We start from the raw sequence: 21,316 nt of genomic DNA on the forward strand, positions 1-21,316 counted from the left end.
AAGCCTAAGAATAAGTTAAAGCAAATAAAATATATCCAGTGTTCTGATAACAGATTTATAGTAGTTAATTTATTTCTACCATCTAACTATAAATGGATGTCTTGAAGTTTGCCTGGTATTTTCAGTAGTATCCTTCCTAATTCACATTTGTGCTTCCATTTTCCTCAGTGATCCCTTCTCCTATGCTTTGCTACAAGGATCATCTCTCATATCGTAGCTGAGATGTGTGCACTTTAGCCAGTTAGTTCTCAAGCCATTTCTTCTTCTTTTCATTTTCTCATTTAGTTCGCTAGCCCCCAATCTTCCCTCCGTTTTCCTGTTACTCCCAGAATTACCAGTTATCATTTCTACTATGGTACCACATTAGTTAACAAAAATGTTTTAAATCTTTTTTTCCCCCATTTCTGAGTTATGCTTGCTTTAAGTTTCAGAATTTGGAAGTACTTACAAATACAAAAAAAAAAATTAAAATTCGCTCTCACAGATGACTATGGTTAACATTTTCAGATATATCTTTCTAGTCTTTTTTCGTAAGCCTGTAGATAGACACAGGTACCTACACATTTTAGAACTTGGGTGCAGTAGCTCACACCTGTAATTTTGGCACTTTGGAAGACTGAAGCGGGAGGATCCCTTGAAGCCAGGAGTTTGAGACCTGCCTGGGCAACATAGTGAGACCCTGTCTGTACCAAAAATAAAAGATGATAAAATTAACCAGGCATGGTGGTGCGTGCCTGTAGTGCCAGCTACTTGAGAGGCTGAGTTGGGGAGGAGGATCACTTGAGCCTAGGAGGCTATAGTGAGCTATGAATTTGCCTCTGCACTCCACCCTGGGTGACAGAGCAAGACTCCCCCCCCCAAAAAAAAAACAAGAAAATTAAAAAAAATTTGGAATTATATAATACTGTGTCCTCAATTTTCTTCTCAAAATTATTAAACACTCTTTTAAGGCCAGACTCTGGTTCATGCCTGTAATCTTAGCACTTTGGGAGGCCGAGGTGAGAGGATCGCTTGAGCTCAGGAATTTGAGACCAGCCTGGGAAACATAGTGAGACCTTGTCTTTACAAAAAATTGAAAAATTATCTGGGTGTGGACCAAGGCAGGTGGATCACCTGAGGTCAGGAGTTTGAGACCAGCCTGGCCAAATGGTGAAACCCCATCTCTACTAAAAATACAAAATGTTAGCTGGGTGTGGTGGCATGTGCCTGTAATCCCAGATACTCGAAAGGCTGAGGCAGGAGAATCGCTTGAACCCAGGAGGTGGAGGATTCAGTGAGCCAAGGTCATGTCACTACACTCCAGCCTGGGCAACAAGAGCAAAACTCCATCTCAAAAAAAAAAAAAAATAATAATAATAATAATAATTAGCTGAGCGTGGCGGCATGTACCTGCAGTCCCAGCTACTCAGGAGGCTGAGGCCAGAGCATTGCACAATCCTGGGAGGCTGATGCTGCAGTGAGCTATGATTGCGTCACTGCACTCCAGCCTAGGTGACACAGCAAGGTCCTGTCTCAAGAAAAAAAAAACTTAAACACTCTTTTCAATGTATTTTTTTTAAAAGTGTTTGTATTTTATCATATGGATATATATATAACAGCTAAGAGAATTACTTGAGTATTTTTACATGATTTCATACTTGATTTTCTCTTGTTATGAAAGATAGCAAAACTTATGTGTTCTTGTTATTTAAACATAAATGAGAACTTGTGTTATCAAAGAAAGAGATTAGGAATGAGATCAGGGAGTTTGGGTATTATGCACTAGTTATTATGACCTAGTATGACTTTGAGTAATGTCTTCTGAGCTTTTTTTCTCAGCTGTAAAACTGAAAAGTGATTATAACTATACATCCATTTTTCAAAGAGTTATTGAAAGGACCAAATAATACATATGAAAATTTATTTCAAACTATATGACAGTTTTGCCATGCAAATGCAAAACTTTATAATATCTGAGAGAAAAGATGAGTCTTTCCCTAATATTGATTCAGTTTATTTTCTTGATAGGAGCTCTGTCTAAACATCATTCCAACCTTTGCAAATCTTATAGACTACCCATCCATGAAAAATGCTTTGATACCAAGAATTAAAAATGCCTGTCTACAAACGTCTTCCCTTGCTGTAAGTAATTGCATATTAATTTTTGTTTTTCTTTCACTTGTCAGTGCTTTAAATCATTTTCTTATTGCTTAATAACCCTTTTATAGAATTCTGATGTATTTCATCTTGGCTGTAGATAACCTGTATATAGTACTATAAAAATGAGCTGTTTTATTTGATACATAATTTATAATATTGCATTCCTAACCTTACTTGCTGTCCCTTTACTTTGAGTGCTTCAGTAAAAAAGTTGGGTGATTATTTTTTCTTAATCCTTTTCTGCTTTAACTCACTTTATTTTGTTGTTAGTTTAAAAATATGAGAGTTTAACTTGGTATCTAAGCCTAAAAACTTGTTGAATAGTTTCCTTTTATAAATAACCTTTATTTTTAGTTATTGGTCTCTAAATTTCTTATTTCTCACTGACTTGCTTACTTTTTAAAAAAGTAGAGTACAATAAAGCAATAAGTTAATATGAATACAAGTAGGAGAAACAGTTGTACTAAAAAATGTAGACCAAGGGAATAGTTGCCTTCTTTGAATACAAATTTTTTTTTTTTTTTTGGGAGGGGGGACGGAGTCTCGCTCTGTCACCCAGACTGGAGTGCAGAGGCGCAATCTTGGTTCACTGCAAGCTCCGCCTCCTGGGTTCACGCCATTCTCCTGCCACAGCCTCCCGAGTAGCTGGGACTACTGGCGCCCGCCAGCACACCTGGCTAATTTTTTGTATTTTTAGTAGAGACGGGGTTTCACCGTGTTCATTCAGTTACTTGTTAGTCAAGGAAGGTAGAATTGATAACGAAGTTTTCATTATCTCATATTGAAAGCAATAAATGTCCCCAGCCTTTTCTCTAACACTAAATATAATAGTTTATCACATTGATATTTCTTTATAGAAGTAATTTTGAACGCTGTCTTCAAAATAGCAGCTTTAAAGAGGGAGGAATGTTCTCTTTTGCCTAACCAGTTCTTTATATTGATTTTTGATAATGGGCATATTATTAAATTTGCATTTTGTAAAGCTACTTCTCTGGAGATCCTATTTTTATCTGATGGAATGTGAATTTAAATAAAAATAAACAGCTTAATAAAATTATAGGCAAAAGCAATTTGAATGATATGATTTTATCTTATAGCCATTGAATCTATTTTAGTTCATGTTTCTTGGTCGAAAGGCTTTGAAATGGAAAATGTAACATCGAAGTAGAAAAACAAATCATTACTGAAACAAACAGGCGTGAAATGAAATAAAGTCAAGAAACTTTAGTTCTCATTCTCACTTTGTTACTAACAACCCCTGTGACCTTGAAAAGTCACTGTGCCCCTCTGAGTCTTTTCACCATCATTAAAAACAGCTGTTTTCTTTGAAATTCTCAATTTTATGATTGAATTTTCAAAATAGATGGTAGTAATATACAGCTTAACATTTAGTTTTCAAAATGCCCTTTAGAAGATGTTATAATCATACTATATACCTTATTTTATGGCAGCATAAATTTATTTTAACATACATTTTCTCAAAGTACATGTTGTAGGCCGGACATGGTGGCTCATGCCTTTAATCCCAACACTTTGGGAGGCTGAGGCGGGGGAATCCCGAGCTCAGGAGTTCAAGACCAGCCTGAGCAACACAGCGAGACCTCGTCTCTACTAAAAATAAAAAAATTTAGCTAGGTGTGGTGGCATGGCGGGAGGATCACTTGAGACCAAGAGGTTGAGGCTGCAAGGAGCTGTGATTGTGCCGCTGCCTTCCAGTCTAGGTGTCAGAGCAAGCACCCCCACCCCCAAAAAAACAAAACAAAAAAATCCAAAACCAAAACAAAACAAGAGTACCTATTCTAGTTCAGTTCTGAGCATATGCAGGGGTATGTAGAAATGGGAAGCATGGATACTTAAATGATGTGAATTGCTGCCCAGTGATATTTATGTTTCTTTTAAAGATGCCAACTGGTCCTTAAGGCATGTTGTTTACAAGAAGTTGTAATGAATGTAATTATATTTAGAACAGTAACTAGGAATGGATTTATATTTTATATGTCACCTTTTAAGTGGATTTTGGATAGCACTTTCAGCGCTTCTGCCTACCTTCAGAGTGGCAAATAGGAATTCCTAAATTGTATTCATAGTCCTATATCTCTAAAAGTTTAAAATTCTAATTAGGAAATTCCTGAATCATGAGTTCGAATTGTATCTTAATACTCTTCCCTGAAAATAAAATTTTAAAAAATTCTACAGAGTTAGGTAAAATGCTCCAAGAGCTATATTTATTCATTACTTACATGACTAATATTTTATATATCATAAAAGTAAATAAGTATTTGCAGTTTTGCTTAATATATATATATATCTCAGTAGAATGCAGCTGTTCCTTTTATAAAACTGATTATGAGTACAAGTAGAGCATTCAGATACCTTTTTGAACTTATAATATCTCTTGTGTTTGAATTTCAGAAAACACAAAATTCTAAAAAATGCTATTTTTTAGAAATGGAAAATTTTCCCCATTTCTCCTGTAGAACTATGGTGCTTTTTTAGCCAACAAAATTATTTTCTGCCTTTCTTGTTTAACTTTTTTTTGAAAACTGGAGTTCTATTAATACTATGGTCCTGACTTAAAGATATTCTATCTTATGAAATTCCAAATAGAAGTAGGGTATGATGTATTTATCAAATAGTCAAGTGAATATGGAATTTTGATAAAAGCTTCTAAATAAGAGGTCTTAATAACTGTATTTAGAAATAGAAAACAAATATATGAATACCTTCACATGTTAAAATATTTAGTTTAAGAATGAACTGAACCTAACTTAAAGTAAAATACTGGAATGTGGGTGAACTTGATCACTTGGTGCAAAGAATGTAGTCCTTTTTATTATTCAAATGTCCCCAAAGGAGTGTTCTGATGATAGTAACACATATGTAGTAAAAGTTTCTCAAATCCTGATCACTTTAAAATGTTACAAAATTGTAGTCATTCCTTGTCTTTATCTCACTGGTGACCTGGTAAAGCAGTCATAAATTGTGAGACAAACCAGGAAAATTAGTAAATAAGTGAATTTCCTATGTTAATAAAGAATGAGAGCTTCTAAATCTACTTTTATTCTTGAGACTTTAACATTTTTATATGAAGATTAAGTTTGCACTTAAATATTTTGTTCTAGATTTTGAAAACTTTAAATGACTAATGCAATTTACCTTTTTTAATAGGTTCGTGTAAATTCATTAGTGTGCTTAGGAAAGATTTTGGAATACTTGGATAAGTGGTTTGTACTTGATGATATCCTACCCTTCTTACAACAAATTCCATCCAAGGAACCTGCGGTCCTCATGGGAATTTTAGGTAGCTGAAAATTTAATGTCATTTGATGCTGTTTTATCATGCAAATAAATTTTCCAATCTATAAAACCATTATACTCTCATGTATACAGCATTTCATAATTGAAGAATGATGAGATAAATGTCATAATATACCTTTTCTCTTTAAGTTTAGCAAAAGCAGTAGAATCTTGATATTTATAAAGAAATAAGATGTTTAAGAATTCTAGCTTTACAAATATTGTGATAGCGTGTAGTTTTCCCCGCAAAGTGGTGCAAAGTGGGAGAGGCAAACAAAGCTACTAGAAATGCTGATACTGATCTTAGTAGTAATACCTGAGGTTTATTTGATACTCAGTTTGTAAGAGGCAAAGTATTTTCTCTGCATTACCTTATTTTATTCTTCCCCAAATTCAATGAAATAGGTACTATTGTTTCTATTTTACAAAGAAACTGAGGCTCAGAGATGTGAAATAAGTGATTCAAGATCATGCAAGTGATAAGTGGTAGGAGCTGGTTTTCTAATATATTTTGTGGCTGACATGCTGATGAAGCATGTTAACCTTATAGGACATTCTGTGCTGTCAGCATAATTACAAATTACTAAGAAACTCTGAAATCATTTATATATAGTTAAAGTTATGAAAGTCCAATCTGGAAATGCCAGGGGTCTGCTGCACTGTAACAGGCATAGCTATAGAGTCACTAAAACATTAACAAGTTCATTTTTATTTAATTAAAGGTTGTTAATTTTTTTTTTTTTTTTTTTGAGATGGAGTCTCGCTCTATCACCCAGGCTGGAGTGCATTTGTGCCATCTCGGCTCACTGCAACCTCCACCTCCTGAGTTCAAGCAATTCTCTGCCTCAGCCTCCTGAGTAGCTGCGATTACAGACACCTGCCACCATACCTGGCTAATTTTTTTGTATTTTTTGTAGAGACAGGGTTTCATCATCTTGGCCAGGCTGGTCTTGAACTCCTGACCTTGTGATCTGCCTGCCTCGACCTCCCAAAGTGTTGGGATTACAGGCATGAGCCACCGTGCCCGGCCTGGTTCTTTGTTAATATTTAAGAAAAACTATATTATTCATCCATGTATTCTTAACACCTAATGTAGTGCTTGGCCTGTAGAAACTGCTCAGTATTTGTGGGAATGGTTAAGAGGTATTTATTGTGGACCTCTGTAGACATAGAAGGCACTCTAGGGATATTGCATGGTCTTGGCTGGGTGCAGTGGCTGACACCTGTATTCCCAGCACTTTGGGAGGCTGAGGTGGGCAGATCACTTGAGCCCAAGAGTTCAAGACTAGCCTGAGCAACATGGCAAAACCCCGTTTCTACTGGAAATAAAATAATTAGCTGGGTGTGGTAGCATGTGCCTGTAGTCCCAGCTACTTGGGAGGCTGAGGTGGGAGAATCACACGAGCCAGGGAGGTTGAGGCTACAGGGACCCATTATCGTGTCCCTGCATTCCAGCATGAGCAACAGGCCAAGACCCTGTCTCAAAAAAAAAAAAAAAAAAAAAAAAAATGTCTTTTTGAGCAGGAGTTTGGCGTAGTAGAAATTCAAGCCCTGGCTCTAATCCTGGCTCTGTCAGTTCCTGAGGTGACTTTGAAAAGTTTATCCAATGAGGATGAGACTAACGTCATTTTAGGATTCTTGTGAGACTTCACTGAAACAAAGGGAAAGTAACAAACAGTGCTCAGCAAATAAGCATTTAGTCAGTGCCCAATAAAGTTACCCTTTGGGTATATAAGTCATGTGCACATTAACAGAATAATGGCGGATGGTATTTCACAAAGCTTTGGATTATGTACAAAACACTTAGAACTCAAAGGCATTCAGAGAATGAGGAGGAAATGTACTCAGAGAATGAGGAGGAAATGTACTCAGTTGTGGATAGATGTAACAAGTGGAGTATTGAAGATTGAGTAAATAGGTGAGACAATAGGGAAGGAATTTGTGGAGTTGAATTCAGTTATTAAATTTCAGACATGTTGAGTTTGATTTGCTGAAGAAGTGGATAAAGGTGTAGGACTTATATTTTGACTGTACCTATACTTACACCCTTTTTTTTTTTTTTTTTTTTTTGATGAGACGGAGTCTCGCTCTGTCGCCCAGGCTGGAGTGCAGTGGCCGGATCTCAGCTCACTGCAAGCTCCGCCTCCCGGGTTCACGCCATTCTCCGGCCTCAGCCTCCCGAGTAGCTGGGACTACAGGCGCCCGCCACCTCGCCCGGCTAGTTTTTTGTATTTCTTAATAGAGACGGGGTTTCACCGTGTTAGCCAGGATGGTCTCGATCTCCTGACCTCGTGATCCGCCCGTCTCGGCCTCCCAAAGTGCTGGGATTACAGGCTTGAGCCACCGCGCCCGGCCTACTTACACCCTTTAAAATAGATGCCTTGAGTATGATTTCTGAAGTATGTATTTAGATGTTTCAGAATAAAAGGCCATTCTGTAACTTTACTGCTGCACAATAAGAATTGAACGTGGTTCTGATAAGCTTCTAATGTTATGCTGTCATTTATTGTGCTCCTAAACCAAAAGAACACAGGATAAATATGTCATGGTGTTTAAATCTGGCCTGATGATAAAGGCTGAAATCATTCTGATTCATATGTAAGAACATCATTATTCTAGGCATTGATTGGGAAAAATTTCTACTACACAGATTATCAAGGGATTTCATACACATATATTATTTTCATGATTTCTATGAATTGATGGTGTTAACTTAGGAAATTTGTCACATTCTTTTCTATCAGGTATTTACAAATGTACTTTTACTCATAAGAAGTTGGGAATCACCAAAGAGCAGCTGGCCGGAAAAGTATTGCCTCATCTTATTCCCCTGAGTATTGAAAACAACCTTAATCTTAATCAGGTAGGAGTATTTTTGTACTTTATTCATTTTATTCAGCTTACTGTTTTCTTGGCATTAGATATATAAATATATTATAAAGTTTGGTTAAAAAAAAAAGGTGGGGGTAAAATATGCCACAGAACTAAATGAAGAAAGTTTGTGGGGTGACTTCATTGGTAAATAATAAATGAGCAGGATGTTGAAAAATATGTAGGATTTGGGACTACTTTAAATCTAGGGCTGGGAAATTGACATAAATGAAGAATAAAGTTATAGAATGTGTTTGGGGAGTATATTCATTATTTATTGATTGCTACGGAACAAATCACCACAAACTTAGGGGTTTAAAGCAACACACATTTATTATCTCACAGCTTCTGTGGGTCAGGCCAGGACATGGCATAGTTGGATTCCCTGCTCAGGGTTTCTCACAGTGCTGTCTATAGTCAAGAACTTGGGGCTCATTCAAGGCCCAGCTACAGAATAATCTGCTTCTAAGTGCACTTACATGGTTGTTGGCAAGCTTCGGTTCCTTTTGGGCTGTTGTGCTTAGGGCCTCCATTCTTAGCTATTAGCTGGATGCCACTGTCAGTTCCTAGCCACATGGGCCTTTCCAACATGGCAACTTGTTTCATCAAAGCCTGCAAGAGAGAGTCTGCTAGCAAGACTGAAATTACAGTCTCTTGTAATCAAGGAAGTGATATCCCATCACCTGTGCCATAGTCTGTTGCTTTAGAAGCAAGTCACAGGTTCAGCCCACACTCAAAGATAGGGGATTCCACAAGGGCATGAATGGCAGGAGGAAGAGATAATTGGGGATCATTTTAAGAGTCTATATACCACTTAGAAGAAATAATTCAATTTGGTTGGGAGATATATATAATACAGTAGGAGAATGAGAAAGGTACATTGAGACTAGAATAGGTAGACTTAAAATGTCTGTCTGGTTTAGGTATTTGAACTTTGAAGGTGTGGTAAATGTTTGAGCTAAGGAATAATGTGTCCAAAGAATATTGTGGAATTGTCTCTCTGCATACCTCTATCGCTGTTTGTCACAGTTGTGTTCTTATGTGACTGATTCTTCCTGAAGATTAGAAATTCCTCAAAGATTATTAGAGCTTATTCTTCATTATAGCCCCAGCACTTAGTGCAATGACAGAACCAAAAATATTTATTGAATTGAGAGAAAATTGAAGTATAGAGTAGACGGGTCATTTTTATTCACAACAGAACTAGTATTTAATGAAATATAATGGAAAAGCCTGAGTTGGGTTACTGTTTAACTGAGAGCATCAGAGATGGATAGGCAGGGAGGATTTAGAACCGAAAGTGAATTACAGCAATGAGGGAAGCAGAAAGCTGGAAGTTGAGAGCTTTTGGCATTGGGGAGAGTGCTGAGTGAGCAGAGTTTTGGGAGGCAGAGAAATTTATAAAACTAATCAGAACAAACATTTCATTTGAAGTAATAGGGTAAGTCTCTGAAAATTAGTTCCTTGGTTTTAATTTTTTTTTTTTTTTTGAGGTAGAGTCTCATCTTGTCACTCAGGCTGGAGTGCAGTGGTGCAGTCTCACCTCATTGCAACCTCCGCCTCCTGGGTTCAAGCAATTCTCATGCCTTACCCTCCCGAATAGCTGGGATTACAGGCGTGAGGCACCATGCCTGGCTAATTTTTGTGTTTTTAGCAGAGATGGGGTTTCACCGTGTTAGCCAGGCTAGTCTCAAACTCCGAATCTCAAGTGATCTGCCTGCCTTGGCCTCCCAAAGTGCTGGGATTACAGGCGTGAGCCACCACGCTCGCCCCCTATATTTTAATTTTTGGTTTGGTAATTTCTTCATATCATGGATAGCAGAGTTGAGGTTAGGGTGGGCAAAGAAGGGAGACAGTGAATATTGGGGAGGAATAGTATAATATGCCTAAAACAGTCTTCAACTTTTGTCATTTCTGTTCTTTGTTCTCATATTTCTGATTTAATGTGTTTTTAAATATTCCCAAATGCTTATTTTAGGATATATAGGCTCACTCCTGTCATCCCAACACTTTGGGAGGGAAGGGTTAGGTGGATCACTTGAGCTCAGGAGTTTGAGACCAGCCTGGGCAACATGGTGAAACCCCATCTCTACAAAAATACAAAAATGAGCCAGGTGTAGTGGTGTGCGCCTGTAGTCCCAGCTACTAGAGGGAGCTGAGGGAGGAGGATTGCTTGAGCCTGGGAGATGGAGGTTGCAGTGATTTGAGATTGCACCACTGCACTCCAGCCTGGATGACAAAGCAAGACCCTGTCTCTAATTCCATTTGAAATGTTGTGTTGATTTATTTCAACTTAGGGTTTGTTTTCGTTTTGTTTTGTTTTGTTTGGGGGGTGGCTATTTTCATCAACAAATATTTTGATTCATATCTTCTTGTATTTTACAGTAGTTTAGCATGGATGTGGTCTGCCTTCCCGTTTGTTTCATGGTCAGGGTTTCTAATTTAAGACTGCCTTCTTAGTTCCTTTCTGATTTAAGATGATTTAAGTATATTATACACTAAGTGACAAAGATAAGTAACTTAGGAAAACACATTTTCAACATTTGAATAAAAAACAGCAAATGCCCTGCAGCAGTCCACTGAATAATCAATAACTTGTGTTTCAGGGGGGTTCCTAAGACCACTCCCAGAATGGATGATTCAGTAGAAGGACTCACAGGACTCAGCATAGAGTTATGCTCAGGCTGTGCTCTATTATGGTGAAAAAATATACAGCAAAATCAGGAAAGGAAAAAGGTTCATAGGACAAAGTCTAGGGAAACCAGGCACAAGCTTCTAGAGTCTTTTCCCAGTGAAATCACGCAGGATTCCCCTTGTAATGACTTGTGATAATCTGTGTGAAATGTTGCCAACCAGGGAAACTCATTAGATGAAACTCAGTGTCCAGAGTTTTCAATGAGGGCTGATGAAGTAACGCCCTCTGCCTGGCATGTACTCAAATTCCAAACTCCCAGAAGGAAAGCAAGTGTTCAGCGTAGAACATATTCTTTGTACAAACAGTTTAGGCAAGTAAGCCACTGTTACCGTTAATAATAGAACCTTTCTGAAATCTGAGTTCCCAGACACCAGCTAAAGGCCAATTTTGCAAGCAGGAGTTTTCAAGGATAGCAGTTTATGTCTACAATGTTAACTCTTTCCTGCACAAACTACATTTAACAATATGGATGAATCTCACAAACATGTTGAGTGAATGAAGCCAGGCATAGAAGAGGATCTGCTGAATGATCCATTTATATAAAGTACAACCGTCTAAGCTATGCTGCTAGAAGTCAGAATAAAGTTTACCCAAAGGGTGTGAGGGTGAAAAATGACTGGAAGCGGGTATAAGGAAGCCTCTGGGATGTTGATAACGATTTTGCTTTGTTTTTGTTTTTGTTTTTTGAGAGGGGGTCTCAGTCTGTCTCCCAGGCTGAAGTGCAGTGCCATAATCTCAGCTCACTGCATCCTTGACCTCCTGGGTTCAAGTGATCCTCCCACCTCCGCCTCCCGAATAGCTAGGACTACAGGCATGTACCACCACTCCTGGCTAATTGTTGTATTTTTTGTAGAGATGTGGTCTCTCCATGTTGCCCAGGCTGGTCTCAAACTCCTGGGCTCAAGTGATCTTCCTGCCTTGGCTCCCCAAAGTGCTGGGACTACAGGTGTGAGCCATGTGCCTGGACCAATGTTGTTTCTTTATCTGGCTACTAGTTACATTGGATGTGTTCAATTTGTGTGAATTGTGATTTTTTTTTTTTTTTTGTGCACTTTAACATGTATACTTTTCTGTTAGTATATTATACTTCAATAAAAAGTTTTAGGAACCGTAATCAGTGGAAAGTCAGTCATAGTAAACTGCTTTGGAAACATGCCTTTTGACTTTCTCATAAGACAAAGAAGCTGCTGCCGATACAGCATGGTGAAAGGCAGTGTAATGTAGTAGAAAAGGGTGCAGACTTTGGAACCAGGCTTGGGATGAATTCTAACTCTGCCATATGAGCTCTCTAGCATCTCTGAGTTGCTTTACCTCTCATTGAGCCTGAGTTTCCTCATTTGTAGATTAGAAATATTAGTGAACCTACTTTGAAGAGTTGTGAGGATTAATAAAATAGTGTATGTATAAACACTCAACACAAAGATGTAATTATAAGATTTGGGGAAAGGAGGAGAGCCATTTCTAGATTCTTCCTGTAACATATGGTGTTATTCAAATAAGTTGTTTATGATGATCCTGAAGTACCATAGGGATGAATGATCAGCAGTTGACCAAAGTTAGCCAAAGCTTAAACTGTATTAAGACATAGTGCTAGGTATGCTTTATGAAATTTAATTATTTGAAAGTTGGATTATGTACATTTAATATTTCAACTGTCAGAAAACAAGGTTTATTTTAGCCAGATATGTCATTGCAATCTGAATAAGCAGGAATTTTCTATGCATATTAAATGGATTATTTCTAGTTTGGCACAAATTCAGATGTTTAATTTTGAATTATCCCAGAAGATCAATATGTAACTGCTACGGGTGAATTTATACAAGGCCCCTGAATAATAGCAATTAAACAACTCAGGATATAAAACTCATTATTGAGACATGTTTTCTGGAACTTAAAAGCCTCATCAACTGTCATATCATCACTATACAAAGATATTATAAAAGCTTGCTATGATATCCCAAATTTAAATGTATCATTCTTAGTGAATATCAGTGCTGTGACTGGATCCTATTCTACTGGTAAAAATTGAGAATATTATGATTAACTTAATGAATTATCTTAATTGATTACATTTGCTGCTAACTTGAAACATTGTAACCATATCAATTTCTCATTATACCAGTTCAATTCTTTCATTTCCGTCATAAAAGAGATGCTTAATAGATTGGAGTCTGAACATAAGACTAAACTGGAGCAACTTCATATAATGCAAGAACAGCAGAAGTAAGTAGGTTGCCCATGAATTATATGTGGTCCAGGAGTGAGATTATAGTTGTCTTATGATTGATTTTCTGGAATATGGAATAGAAAAATTGCTGGATTTAAATTTGACCGTATGTAAAACATTTCAAAATTTACCATAGTATTAATAAGTTGAACTGAATTAAAATACAATGTGGTTGAAAAATCTAGTGTCACTTCTGAGTACAGAAGTTTAATATGATATAATTTTAGCATTTTATCTACATAAAGAAAGTTCTGTTTCTGAGAAATCCCTTGTCAGCAATAGCCACTAGCATTGTAAACTCAGGTTGATGAAAACTAAAAGCACCACTTATGAAAATTTTTTAAATTTATGAACTTCTAGTGTTTTGATTTTTTTTCATTCTCTTTTCTCTAGCCCCAGAAACATTTATAGAACATTCATTTCATATTTAGCATCACAACATTCACCTCTTTTTATTTTTAGGGAGGATTTTCTAAATTATTTGCAGAAAACTAGTATTCAAACAAGAAGGCAAACATGGAAATCGTTGACTGTTGAATCCAGTTTATTAAAATCAAAGCCCCACTGTATTCTTTGCTCCAGAGTAAAACACATGAATTTAGGATACTTATTAAAGTTTAATCCTGAACCAAAAAACATCTAGAAATCAGTAAAATTGATATAAATCATGAACAAGGTCCCCAAGTAGAAACTCTTTAGCTTCTGCCCACAAGATGAAGACTTAAAGTAAACACACATGGTATAGAAGTAGGTGAAATAGCCCTTTGTATGCTTGAAGTATTCTATAGTGTGTATGTATGTAGTCTTTGATGGATTGACTATGTTAACATAAAAATCTGGAGAAATAATTTTTAAAATGCATTATAGGTAGAGATCAATTTTTAATACCAAGTATTTATATTTGAGTTGGGAAATGAACCCTTCCTTTTTCTTCCTTCTATCTAAATCTTACCTGTTTCTCAGGACATAGATCTGGCTCACATAACTGATTATAGCATTCATGTTAGTACAGACTCAGAACTTAATCACATTAAATTCCCCATATCATATCTTGTCTTGCAGTGAGATGTTAAGCTCTTTGATAAGAGCTTAACTGCTTGACTGGTTTTATGACACCTTGAATAAATTCTCCAGTAAATCCCAAATGTTGAGTTTAAGAAATGGACTTACATACAAATGTTATTTTGGGGGCAAGCAAACATTAACAGTAGAAAACAATGGAAAAGATGACTCTTCTTAAAGAATGAAACCACAGCTTAATTGGGGTCTAATAAATTCCATGTGGATAAATAATTTTTAGCATGAGTATTTAAAACTATACATTTCTTTTTTGTTGTTTTGTCATAATTCAACCCTCCTACAGATCTTTGGACATAGGAAATCAAATGAATGTTTCTGAGGAGGCAAAAGTTACAAATACTGGGAATCAGGTAAGAAGATACTTAAGTTTTGTAGAAAGTGCTTCATTTGGAGGGCTTTTAATCTTTAAGCAACAAAATCACATTTTTATTGAACTTATTTAAATTGTTGACATTTTTCTATTTCAGCAAATTGACAAGGTTTTTAACAACATTGGAGCAGACCTTCTGACTGGCAGTGAGTCTGAAAATAAAGAGGACGGGTTACAGAATAAACATAAAAGAGTGAGTTTCCTTATTGTTCTTTCAGCCCTCTTATTTATACTACAGGACTTCCTATAACCACAGATTTTTGTTGGGAAATGCTGTTCAGCAGCTTAACAAGAAACATTTGTAATTATCTTTCTGAAATTCCTTTATCAGTTAAACATAACCCTAACCCATTTTGAAAATAAATGTACTTAAGATTTTTAGCTTCCATTATTACTTGACTTGCTACAAGGTAATATTTATAGACTCCTTGTCTCCTTTGTCCTTTCTCTTGTACTTTGCCAGTCACACTCCTTGGTGAATCTCACTGTCTGTCTTCTCTGCTTCTCCTCCTGTGTTGATGGCTTCTACTATAGATTTGTGCTGTCCAGCTACCTTAGGCTGTCTCTGATTGTTGCTCATCAGTATTTTAATTTCTGTCCCACTCACTACATTCCCAACAGTTTGAGTTCCAAACTCTTTCCATTCTTTTTGAGCCTAGCAACCTCATCTTCTGTCATTTCATGGTGTCAAATTTTATAGTCCATCAGATTTTCCCTTTGACACTTTCACAGAGTACTGGTCAGCTGTTTGGTAGCATGGCCATCAACTTGAGTTTGTCTCGTGTTTTCTCATAATTGGATTAAAGTTGTACATTTTTGACAGGCATACTACAGAAGTGATGATGTACCCTTCTTGGTTTATTCCAGCAGGGGTACATGATGTATACATTACTTACTAATGGCAGACCAACAATATTTTAAAGAGGATTTTCAAAATAGATCTGTTTCCATCTCATAAGTAGATAAAAAATCTGAGCACATTTTTTTCTTCTCTATTTCTTGCTAAAATTTTGCTCCCCCTCTGATTTTGAATATTAAACTATAATAGGATACTTTCCTCTTGGTTAGCATCCAGTAAAAAAACTGTAAGTCAGTTTGTGACTTCTGCTGAGGGCATTCTTCTATTCATTCATAAATGTGAATACCTGTATGTGTAAAGCCAAAGGACTACTGGACATAGTAGTTTACAAAATTATAAGAGAACATTGTGAGCTTTTAGTTTAGCAAAGTTGATAAAAGACAAGACATTGAATTTGCTGTAGACATCAGGGCAGTGAAAGAACCGTGTGTTGTTTCATTCTTTCTTCGCTTTTTGTGAGTTCCTAAAATATTCTTGGGGTGAGATAGAGTAGAGTTTAAAAAGATTTCCCAATTTTCAAGAATGAAATCACTAAATCATATTGTCATTGTCTGGAAAAGGGTGATTCTAATGAATAGTTTAAAAATAATTATTATTTTCATACTGGAAATATTTTTGCACAGATCCTTTGAGTTTTTATCTGAAGTTAGATTATATAGTGATTTGAAATACAACTTACTGTGACAATCACCAAGACAAGAGTAGTTTGCTTTTCAGTGAAGTAGTAAGATGTCCTTTACCTGAAGAGATAACTTTTGTTTTACAAATGGACTTAAGAAATTGCCAGTTGATTTTTTGCTTTATTTTGTTTTAAGGCATCACTTACACTTGAAGAAAAACAAAAATTAGCAAAAGAACAAGAGCAGGCACAGAAGTTGAAAAGCCAGCAGCCTCTTAAACCCCAAGTGCACACACCTGTTGCTACTGTTAAACAGGTCAGAGTTCGTTTCTTTTGCATAATTTCAGGAATACTACTGTTAAGGAGTAAGGTGGTATGGAACTTAGTCTACTTGTATTTGTATAAAAATGTATCTCAAATAATACCTTAATGTGTGGTTTCTAAGAAGTATGGACATAAACGATTCTCCAACTCTGCTATAACCTGCCTAATGTACTGTGTTTTGTGACAATGCTCGTTACCAACAAAGAAGAAGCTAGAGGAATAGGATTAGGACTCATAGTGCTCATTCAACTCTGTTCACTCTGAAGTGATCAGAATATTATATTCATGCTCTTAACGTATTTTTGAGCTAAAGTTATTTTCTATGTTTGTCTTTTCAATTGTAGTTAGATGTGTAACTTGGTTTAAGATGTACCTACATGACCTGGCTAGTATTTGTTTTCTCCTGTGTTCCAGGCACTGTTCCAGGTATTGGTGCTATGGCAGTGAATAAGGGCCCTTCTTGTGGAGAGTTTACACTGTTACTGGTTTCAGAGATAGCTTTGTCTTAAAAGCTTTCTTTAAATTATTTTTTTGTTACCTCTTAATCACCAACATTTTGTCTGAGAAAAACATCTTTGCAGGCCAAGAGGCAAAATTGAGAATATTTTGTAGGTACTTTTTTTAAGAATAGTGGAAACAAATTCCTATAAAATTTTGATGAAATTCAAACTATACAAATAATAGTAAAAAATTACTGTGTTTTTTGTAATATAGAATAAGAAGAATGTGATTCTGTTTTTGATGAGATAACGTTTTGTTTAATTGGAGTTTGAAGTTAGTATTCCCCATCATCAAATCGATTGCAAATATTCCTCTGTAAAAACCATACAAAAACACGTGGCAGGCTGTATTTGACCTACAGGATATAGTTTGCTAATTTGGTATAGACCGTTGAGCTTAATTCTAACTTGTCCTTTATGATTTAATCTGTCAAATGTTTACTAATTATAAAGTATTTTATATTTCTTAGAGATAAAGTAATTCTCTCATATTTTTCAGACTAAGGACTTGACAGACACATTGATGGATAATATGTCATCTTTGACCAGCCTTTCTGTTAGTACCCCTAAATCTTCTGCTTCAAGTACTTTCACTTCCATTCCTTCCATGGGCATTGGCATGATGTTTTCTACACCAACTGATAATACAAAGAGAAGTTTGACAAATGGCCTAAATGCCAATATGGGCTTTCAGACTTCAGGATTCAACATGCCCGTTAATACAAACCAGAACTTCTACAGTAGTCCAAGCACAGTTGGAGTGACCAAGATGACTCTGGGAACACCTCCCACTTTGCCAAACTTCAATGCTTTGAGTGTTCCTCCTGCTGGTGCGAAGCAGAGCCAACAAAGACCCACAGATATGTCTGCCCTTAATAATCTCTTTGGCCCTCAGAAACCCAAAGTTAGCATGAACCAATTATCACAACAGAAACCAAATCAGTGGCTTAATCAGTTTGTACCTCCTCAAGGTTCTCCAGCTATGGGCAGTTCAGTAATGGGAACACAGGTGAACGTGATAGGACAATCTGCCTTTGGTATGCAGGGTAATCCTTTCTTTAATCCACAGAACTTTGCACAGCCACCAACTACTATGACCAGTAGTAGTTCAGCTAGTAATGATTTAAAAGATCTTTTTGGGTGAGGTGTTTTACTTCTATTTTGAAGGATCATTTCAGTTTCAATCATGGGTGAGCTGATTTACATCTTTATATAGTTGGCTTGGAGGAAGTACTTCTATGGGAAAGTGAACAGTTCTGTGACAGGAAACATCTGTGTCCATGCCAGCATAGTAGTTGTATGGACTTCTAACCAGTTGAGTTTTTTTAAAGCATTGAGGATTTTTTCCCTCTTACCAACTCCTCTTCAGGTTTTTAAAGACCCAGCCCTTTCCAATCTCAAAGAGAAAAAGGACAACTGAGTTATCTTGAATAGCAGAACTTTTTAATCAAATGTTTATTTTGGCTTGTGGATCTTGGTGTTATTTAAAAAATTGAGTTGATGGTCATTGCAAGCTCATCTATTAAGTACTACATGGTACACAGTCTACCTTTACAAGTCATTAGTCTTCATTTTAATATGTAAAAATCTTGATCCTGTATTGATTTGTTTGCATTTAAGATGACAGTGAGAAAATGATAAGCATAAAGAGAAGTATCAGGTTATTTGCTTTTTTCCAAACTTACTTTTCAGATGAACTAATGTTTAGTACAGAGACTGAGCAAATACTACAAAATTTAACCTAACCTTCATTTCATTGGTTTAAATGTGTTATTAACCTTCTTAAGTGCAAACTAATCATTGTAAATTATATTTTAGCATGGTCTGCCTCAAATAGTAATGTATTTTTCTGCATTCACTTGGATATATTTAGAATCACTTTTTTCCTCCTGTATCACAGAAGAAGTATGTGCTGATTTGTTTGGATATTTGACAAAGCACTCTGATGTGACTTCCCTGACTACTACCTTCATATTTAATTTCAAATTCAAACTTCTGAGGTTGCAACATATATGAACTGTGTTTTCAAAAGAAGATTTGTAAGAATTAAACTATATTTAATGAGTAAACTTTTGAGATTTCTGCTGTATTGTTTCAAATGTAATAAACTTTACTTCTCTAAAAATTGAGCAGTTGTATCTTCTGACCACCAACAGATTAATATTCAGCTTGCCATGATAGTCTGACCTCATTAATTACTGCTACTGAAGTTTAATTTTTTTCGAGGAATTTTAGGAACCTTTTGTTTAAACATTTTAATTTCTATTAGACATTTTTAGGAAGGAAAGAATCAATTCTCTTAACAGGAAACGCGCTTTATTTTTCAAAACCTTTCTCTGATATTTTTCTTTAATTTTCTGATTATTCAACCACAGAGCCTTTTGCTATAAATGTCATTTGTATTTTAAAAAATAATATTCCACTCTTATAACTTTAAAACCATCTTTCAAAGAACTATATATGTATTATAGTTGTTGCCATAGAGTTGATGGTTTTTAATTATCTGGAACCAGCAATCATTTAAAATAAATCATATTAAATTTAGTATGCTGGTACTAAGTTTATTCATTTTATATGGATATTCATTGAAAATATATACACATACTATATGTAATATACAGCACTTGATTACAAAATGTAATTTGATTACATTATTGCTGGCAGCATTCAGTTAAGAGGGTACTTTAAAAAATAGAAATCAGCTTTCAAATCTGATTTCTGTATGGGCTGTATTTGGTTAACTTGATTTTAGAAAAAGAACTAATAGAATTGCTAAAGAAATTTATCCAAGAAATGAAAAACAGTAGGAAGATCAAATGTTTTTGTCAAATATATTCACAGCTTGACCAGATTAGCTGTCTTGTTTGTAATGCAATATTAATGTATCTTTTGGGAAAAAGCTTATATATGGAATAAAATAAGTATTGAAGAATTTTTCTTTGTAACAATTTAGTAGTCACTGTTTATTGAGAAATTGTTTTTTATTTTGTAAAAAACATGGTGTTAGCATTGAACTCTTAAACAGAAAGAAAGCTTAATATAACAGCTTATGGAACTTGAACTACTAAATATGAAAATAGGTTATTTGAAAAAATACAGTATGTAAAATTTGCTCATTCGTTGAGGTAATGGTGCTATGTTTTTACAGAATTGTTCCTACACCTTTTTTCTACTTTCTCAAAGGTGTTTTATTTCAACCATTTCCATCAATTGAACTGTTACCATTGCCTTTTCTGTTGAGAAATTGCCTCTGAAAAATAGTGCTATTTTTAAGCTTAAGTGTTCTTAAGTGAATGAAATTTTCAAAGTACTAGATCACCTTAAAATTATTTCATGTACTGAAAACAGTTAAGTCCCTTATGCTTAGAGCAGAAAATATTTAGGTTAAAGAGCATCTGTCAACAGAATCTACAAAAAAGATTCCCTTGCATTTGAATTGGTTCTCTATTCTCCTATTGCTAAAATGTGTGATATATATAGAGGATGTATAAAAGGAAATGGAAATAGACTACGTACTTGTCTGGGTTTTGTTTTTATTTTGGAATGCTTGTAAGCCTCCTTTACACTGAATAAGGAAGTAGTTTTGTTTTTTTTTTAACCTGTAAAATACCTCACATGGTTGTTTTTACACATGAAAGAAAAAGGTATATGCGAACATACCTGGTATCAGTAGGAGTATGCACCAAATAAATTTTAGCTTTGATAAAACTTTCCATATTAAGTTGTGATTTCATACTTTGTGATTACTGGTCTTAAAATAATTTTGGAACAAATGAATCTATAAGAATTCAAACTATATAGGATTTTAAGTATCTACATCAGTAGCTTTTAAACCGTAACTGTGACACTCAATAAGAAAGACATTTTACCCTGCAACTGCTATATAAAATATATACCTGAAACAGAAGTTTCAGAAAATGTCTTTAATAGGTGTAGTGTACTCTTTTTATTCTATTAATTTTTTAAAAAGTTGATTACAATTGCTAAAGGATTTCATGACTTAGTGTGAATATAACTAAAGTAGGCTGGGCGTGGTGGTTCACACCTGTTATCCCAGCACTTTGGGAGGCTGAGGCGGGTGGATCACAAGGTCAAGAGATAGAGAGCATCCTGGCCAACATGGTGAAACTTCGTCTCTACTAAAAATACAAAAATTAGCCAGGCGTGGTGGCATGCGCCTGCAATCTCAGCTGCTCAGGAGACTGAGGCAGGAGAATCGCTTGAACCCGGGAGGCAGAGGTTGCAGTGAGCCAAGATCACACCACTGCACTACAGCCTGGGCAACAGAGCAAGACTCCGTTTCAAAAAAAAAAAAAAGTAATTCAGCCCTCTCTC

At 35.7% G+C, this 21,316-nt stretch overlaps 1 protein-coding gene across 4 annotated transcripts in view; it reads left to right on the forward strand.

Moving 5' to 3' along the window:
- SCYL2 (SCY1 like pseudokinase 2) overlaps nt 1-20,689 on the forward strand; it is a 74,223-nt gene extending 53,534 nt beyond the window's left edge. For all 4 annotated transcript variants that reach the window (XM_025402681.1, XM_025402679.1, XM_025402680.1 and 1 more), the window contains 8 exons: nt 2,008-2,121; nt 5,308-5,440; nt 8,181-8,299; nt 13,125-13,225; nt 14,593-14,659; nt 14,777-14,872; nt 16,354-16,473; nt 17,481-20,689. In XM_025402681.1, coding sequence (XP_025258466.1) covers nt 2,008-2,121; nt 5,308-5,440; nt 8,181-8,299; nt 13,125-13,225; nt 14,593-14,659; nt 14,777-14,872; nt 16,354-16,473; nt 17,481-18,125 — 1,395 coding nt within the window. In that variant the 3' untranslated portion in view covers nt 18,126-20,689. The remainder of the gene's footprint in view (nt 1-2,007; nt 2,122-5,307; nt 5,441-8,180; nt 8,300-13,124; nt 13,226-14,592; nt 14,660-14,776; nt 14,873-16,353; nt 16,474-17,480) is intronic.
- Nucleotides 20,690-21,316: the final 627 nt, after the last annotated feature.

This window comes from Theropithecus gelada, chromosome 11 (genome assembly GCF_003255815.1).
Source record: "Theropithecus gelada isolate Dixy chromosome 11, Tgel_1.0, whole genome shotgun sequence".
Taxonomy (NCBI): domain Eukaryota; kingdom Metazoa; phylum Chordata; class Mammalia; order Primates; family Cercopithecidae; genus Theropithecus; species Theropithecus gelada.